The 6,889-nt window shown below is 52.5% G+C and overlaps 1 protein-coding gene across 1 annotated transcript; it reads left to right on the forward strand.

Moving 5' to 3' along the window:
* The first annotated feature begins 4,434 nt into the window (after positions 1-4,434).
* Positions 4,435-5,058, forward strand: LOC147990007 (uncharacterized). Its single transcript, XM_087536857.1, has one exon. The coding sequence runs from the start codon at positions 4,435-4,437 to the stop codon at positions 5,056-5,058; it is 624 nt and encodes a 207-aa protein (XP_087392983.1).
* The last annotated feature ends 1,831 nt before the right edge of the window (positions 5,059-6,889 follow it).

Consider the following 6,889-nt stretch of genomic DNA (forward strand, 5'->3'; position numbering starts at 1 on the left):
TCAAACATGAAAACTAAAATGTTCATCATGTGGAAAGTATTCTTCTGGTAATATTGGTGGTGAACCAACATTTTTGCAAAATGTGTAGGTGGCCTAAAATAACTAAAACAGAAAGCAAAAAAAAGGAAAAGAAAAAGGAAAGCAGAGGGGAGAGAGAGGGCCCCTGGCCTCCCCTTGGGCTTCAGCCCACCCCAGTTGGCCGGCCCACCTCACCCAGCCTGGCCGGCCCGGCTCCCCGAAGCGCGCCTCCCTCCTGTTCCTCTGACCGGGCGAGGCAGAGCGCCCGTCACCACCGAGCCACCTCGCCGGCGACGCCTCGGCGAGGGGATAAGGCCGCCTCCCCCTCCGGCTCCTCGAGTCCTCCCCCTGCCACTCCCACTCACTTTGCCCTCTCCCATCCCCTCCTAAGATTCACCGCACCGCGCCGCCCGAGCGAAGCCATCGCCGCGGCCTCGCCGTGCCCGTGGCCACCGGCCGCCGTCCTCCATCCGCCCGTGTCCGGGAGCTTCCTCGTCCCCGCCTACGCCGATTGCGGCAACCTCCCCGCGCACGGAGCCCCTGCCCCGCCGGCCTCGAGGTCGTCTTCGACCTTCGCACGCCCGAGCTCACCGCCGTCGATTCGCTCCGCCGAGCCTCCCCCGAGCCCACGTTTGCACACCTGCAGGGCCCGGTGAGCTCCCCACAGACTCCCCTCTCTCCCCGTGTCCTCGCGTGCTATCTAGCTAGCCGGACCCGCCCTCGTGCTCCGGCCATAGATATGGCCGCGCTATGCGAGCCGCTCGAGCTCTCCAGCTCCAACGCGTGCGGTGGGCGCGCTCCTGAGCTCCCATAGCGCCGAGCGCCACCCCTAGCTCGCGCCCTGACCCGCTCCCGCCTCGTTTTGTCTGAAGGATGAACCCCTGCCGCCTTTGCCGCGCTCTGGTTGCCGCCGTTGCTACCCGCCCCACGCTCCCAAGCCGCCGCTGCCCCTCCCAGCCGCCCTTGCGTGTTCGCGGTGCGCTGCAGGGCCCGTCCCCCTTCTAAACGCGCTCACAAACACCTCATAGCCGCGCCTTTGCCTGGTCCGAACGCGGCTGCCGCCATGGCTCATCGCCGGCGTCCTTGCCGGCCCCCTCCGCTCGTTTTGTCGCCACCATCAGGCCCGCGGCGAAGTGGCCGTTCGAAAACAACCGGCCACGCCCCGAACGGCCGCCCGGAGCCGGATTCCGGCGAGATCCAGCGCATCTCCGCCACAGGAGCGCTCGCCGCGGCTCCACCGGCGCCGGTGCCGACGTGGCCGACCGAGGCCACCCCCTTAGGTCACTGCCCAGTGGCCCGACTAGCCTTGTTGACCCAGTCAACGGCTGACTGGGCATCGTGCAGTCACTGTCAGTGGGTCCCCTGTGGGCCCCTTGACTGGTCAGCTAGTGTGTTGACTGCTGATGCAGTAATGATGCCGTGATGACGTCATAATTTCCTTTTCTGTCTTTATAAATAATTTCGGAATATGCTTTAAACTTTAGAAATTCATAGTAATTAAACCGTAGCTCGGATGAAAATGTTTTCTATATGAAAGTTGCTCAGAAAAATCCCACGAATCCGAATGCGCGGTCCATTCACTTGTCACATGCCCCCAGCATGCTGAACATGGAACCGTCCCCTCTCTTTCATCTGTCCGGAATTCGTCTAACGCCGGGAATTCATCCTTGGATGTTTATCCCCTCAGTCTGCAACGTGTAGTACTTCGTTAGGACAACCCTAGCTCTGCCTTTCGTCATGTTATGCCTTGTGATGCATTGTTTGCTCTGTATTTACTGTTTCTTCCCCCTCTTCTCTCCGGTAGACCCCGAGGCCGATGATGTTGTTGTGATCGACTACGTCACCGACGACCCCTCCTTCTTGTCTGGGCAACCAGGCAAGCAAACCCTCCTTGAGCATTCTGATATCGCCCATTTCTTTCCTCTCATGCTTGCATTAGAACTGCTACTGCTTTATGTATGATCCTACTCTGATACATAGCCTGTTTTGTTACCTGCTTTCATACCTTACCTGCTTATCCTAAACTGCTTAGTATAGGTTGGTTAGTGATCCATCAGTGACTCCCACCTTGTCCCAGTTGCCTCGCTTTATGTTCGATGACTCGATCAACGTGATCGAAGACCAGGCCCCGACACCGCACATCACTTTCCCCTTAGTTGCTCGACACTACTGGGTTACTATCGAGTGCCGAGGGTGAAACCTCTTCAGCACTTCTGATGTTAACCCTGTAGTGTAGTCATTCGGTCGTGGTCATCGAGGGTGATTTCCTCCTTAACCACTTCCGTTACGACTCTGTCGTGCAACACCTCAAGTGTGAACCTCAGGGGTGATTCCTCTTACGTTCACCTTGATGATTACATCTAGTGGAATTCATCGGGGGTGCTTCCTCGGGTTTCCCCTTGATGTTTGGACACACGGATACTTGTACTTTACCACTGTTACTTGGAAAGACGGGTCGACCCTGAGGGGTACCCGCGCAAGCTTAATTGAGAGTGATGTGGAGTCGGGCGGACCTAGAAGGTGCCCGCGAGATAATTACGAGCCGTGGCTGGGCATTCCTAGCCCTTGCCGCAAGTCCTCGAGACGGGGCAACGGGGTCACATCTTTCGTGAGTCTCTGCTTGTTACCGCGTGCTCCTAATCCACTACGGTTTGGATATTTGATCCGAGGGGCCTCTGGCCTGATAGCACTAACCATCACGTGGGCATTGTATGGGCGTTCTGCGTCGTATACATCAACCGAAGCTTAATAGACGTTAGCAACTGAGCGGCGCGCGCCGGGTTGGACTGCGTAAGCTCCTGCCTTGTTGAAGGAGGTAGCTAGGTCTGCTCACCGGCCGCGTTCGCAACGTGCAGGAGTTCCTGGGGAGATGGCCCATGACCCCTGGGGGCATAGGTTTAGTCCGGCGTGTTGGCCTCTCTATTAAGCCTAGGTCGGGTTGCGGTGTATTGTTTGGCCAAGGTCGGGCATGACCCAGGAAAGTGTGTTCGGGCGGAGTTAATCGAGCGTGGTGGGTTAGTTGGTGCACCCCTGCAGGGAAGAAAACATCTATCGATAGCCTGTCCTACGGTAACGGACACTTGGAGTTGTATCCCGATCGATACAACTAGAACTGGATACTTGAGATGAGACATGGAGATGAGACTTGGATATGAGATGATAACTGGATAGTATGGCTCTGGGATTGCTTTCTCGCAGGCAGTTGAGAAAGGATCTCTGGCTGAGGTTGATAACACTACTGCTACTTTACTTTATGCTACTCTACTCCCTCCTGTTGCTGCAAGATGGTGGTTCCCAGAAGATGCTAGTCTTCGATAGGCTAGGCTTTCCCCTTCCCTTCTGGCATTCCGTAGTTTAGTCCACAGATACAACCCATTCCTTTGATACAGATGCGTACTTAGTTTAGATCTGATGTAAGTCTTGCGAGTACTTTGGATGAGTACTCACGATTTCTTTGCTACTTCTTTTTCCCCCATACCCGATTGTTGCGACCAGATGACGGATCCCAGGAGCCAGACGACACCACTGATGACTACTGCTACCCCGAGGGTGCCTACTACTACGTGACGACCGCTGACGACTTGGAGTAGTTAGGAGGCTCCCAGGCATGAGGCCTTGCCTTTTTGATCATTGTTGCTTTTGTGCTAGCCTTCTTAAGGCAATCTTGTTTAACTCATGTCTGTACTCAGATATTGTTGCTTCCGCTGACTCTTGTGTTCGAGCTTATGTATTCGAGCCCTCGAGGCCCCTGGCTTGTAATGTAAAGCTTGTATTATTTTATTTTGTGTCTAGACTTGTGTTGTGATATCTTCCCGTGAGTCCTTGATCTTGATCGTACACATTTGCGTGTATGATTAGTGTACGATTGAATCGAGGGCATCACAAGTTGGTATCAGAGCCGACTGCCTGTAGGTAGCCCCCTTTCCAACTCCTTGGCCGAAGTCGAGTCTAGTCACTACAAAAACTCTTACTAACATGGTTGTGTGTCTTACGGCCCCACGTCGCCATATGGGTGGTATTAGGATCTTTTATTCCTCATCTATACTCTGGGACTCTGATCTCTCTTCTATTCGGGTTAGAATGGTTTTACTAACTCTAACATTAGGATCACGCGACCACATTCACCCCAAAGCTGGATAAGCCATAGTTTTTCCTTAGAATAGTATTCTGGATAGTACACGCACTGTTGTGATGACAACGAAGTGGTATCCATCGTACCTCGTTCATTATGCATGTTTCATCATGAATGATCCTTGTTTTTACAAATGCTCAATGATGAACTACCCCCTGTTACTTGTTAGCAGGATGGTTAGACCCGCTGGTCGTGGCCGTGGTGCCAACGATCCACCACCGCCCGAATTCTTTGCTGGAATGATGCAACAATTTGAGCTGAACTGCCAGTTCATGGAAGGAATGATGGCTCAGTTTCCTCGTCCAAACATGAATCAACAGCCAACCCCAGGAACTATGCAGGACTTCATGCGTCTCAACCCAACTATTTACCGTAGCTCAACTCAACCCCTTGATGCTGATGACTGGCTCCGCGACATCACATATGAAATGGAATCTGCTAGTGTTGCCCCTGCCAACTATGTCACCTTCGCATCCTTCTTCCTCAAGGGTCCCGCTGCTCAATGGTGGGACAGCCACAGGCGTACCCTACCTGCTGGAACGGTCATCACATGGCCGGATTTCCAAGCTGCCTTTCGTGCCCGCTTCATTCCTCAGGGAATCATGGACAGGAAGAAGCAAGATTTCCGCAACCTCACCCAAGGCAACAATACTGTAGATGCTTATCAGCGGGAATTTCTAGACTTGTCTCGTTATGCTGAAGAAGACATTGCAACTGATGCTCGTAGGCAAGAAAAGTTCCATGATGGACTTCACCCTGATATTAAGCTGGCACTGCTTGCTCATAACTTTGCCGACTTTGCCACCTTGGTGAACAAGGCTATTCAGGTTGAGACTGGTCTTCAGGAACACCAGGGATCCCTTAGGCGCAGCCGTGACGCTGGCTCATCTTCGGGCCCGTCAACATAGAAGCGTCGGATATGGATTCCCCACAGCATGTATCGTCCAGCTGCACCTGCACCAAGACAGACCTATGCCGCACCTCGTCTGCCTCCTCCACCACAGAGGCAGCCCCTTCCGGTTGTACCATCCCAAGCTTCTGCTCCTGATCCCAATGATGGTCTGTGCTTCAGATGTGGCCGCTCATGTAACGCCCTCGATGCGGCTATATCTCCCATGTGTCGAGGCACGACTTAGAGGCATAACCGCATTGAAAGCAATGTCGCAAGTTAGGCAATCATCACAACATCCCATGTAATATAGATAATAAAAGGGGAGATACATAGTTGGCTTACACTCGCCACGTCAATCAAAGTACATAAATAGCATTACATCAATCAAACACTCATGGCCCGACTAGGCGCCAAAATGAAAGATAAACCCAACATGCGACACGGTCCCGATCACCCTAACTGGGCACCACTACTGATCATCAGGGAAAGACACGTAGTATCGGTGTGAGTCCTCGTCGAACTCCCACTTGAGCTCAAGCGCGTCATCTGGAACGGAATCATCAGGCCCTGCATCTGGTTTGGAAGTAAACTGTGAGCCACAGGGACTCAGCAATCTCGCACCCTCACGATCAAGACTATTTAAGCTTATAGGTAAGGCAAGGTATAATATATGTGGAGCTGCAGCAAGCGACTAGCATATATGGTGGCTATCCTGTTCGCAAAAGAGGGCGAGAAGAGGAGGCAAAGCGCGAACGAGTAACTAGAGAACATCCTGCGGCAAGCATTACTCCAACACCGTGTTCACTTCCCGGACTCCGCCGAGAAGAGACCATCACGGTAACTCACACTGTTGATTCATTTTAATTAAGTTAAGGTTCAAGTTGTCTACAACCGGACATTAACAAATTCCCATCTGCCCATAACCGCGGGCACGGCTTTCGAAAGTTCAAATCCCTGCAGGGGAGTCCCAACTTAGCCCATGACAAGCTCTCACGGTCAACGAAGGAATAGACCTCCTCCCGAGACATTCCGATCAGACTCGGTATCCCGGTTCTACAAGACACTTCGACAAGTTAAAACAAATCCAGCAACACCGCCCGAATGTGCCGACAAATCCCGATAGGAGCTGCACATATCTCGTTCTCAGGGCACAATCGGATAAGCAATCCGTACAACTAAAACCAGCCCTCGAGTTTCCCCGAGGTGGCGCTGCAAGGGGCTCTAGGTTGGACCAACACTCAGAGGAGCACTGGCCCGGGGGGGTTTAAATAAGATGACCCTCGGGCTCCGGAAACCCAAGGGAAAAGAGGCTAGGTGGCAAATGGTAAAACCAAGGTTGGGCATTGCTGGAAAAGCTTTAATCAAGGCGAACTATCAAGGGGTTCCCATTATAACCCAACCGCGTAAGGAACGCAAAATCCGGGAACATAACACCGATATGACGGAAACTAGGGCGGCAAGAGTGGAACAAAACACTAGGCGAGAGGCCGAGTCTTCCACCCTTTACCAAGTATATAGATCCATTAAGATTACAAGATAATATAATGATATCCCAACAAGTAAATAATGTTCCAACAAGGAACGGTCTCCAATCTTCACCTGCAACTAGCAACGCTATAAGAGGGGCTGAGCAAAGTGGTAACATAGCCAATCAACAGTTTGCTAGGACATGGTGGGTTAGAGGTTTGACATGGCAATTTGGGGGGCATGATAAGCAAGTGGTAGGCATCGTAGCATAGGCATAGCAAAAGAGCGAGCATCTAGCAAAGCAAAGATAGTAGTGATTTCGAGGGTATGATCATCTTGCCTGCAAAGTTGTCAGATTTGACTGGATCCTCAAAAGCAAA

This window comes from Triticum urartu, chromosome 1A (assembly GCF_056163025.1).
Source record: "Triticum urartu cultivar PI428250 chromosome 1A, HENAU_Tu73, whole genome shotgun sequence".
NCBI classification, from domain to species: Eukaryota; Viridiplantae; Streptophyta; class Magnoliopsida; order Poales; family Poaceae; genus Triticum; species Triticum urartu.

Bases quoted from the DNA above. Each gene is read 5' to 3' on its own strand.
- LOC147990007 (XM_087536857.1), top strand. From the start codon at position 4,435: ATGGCTCAGTTTCCTCGTCCAAACATGAATCAACAGCCAACCCCAGGA.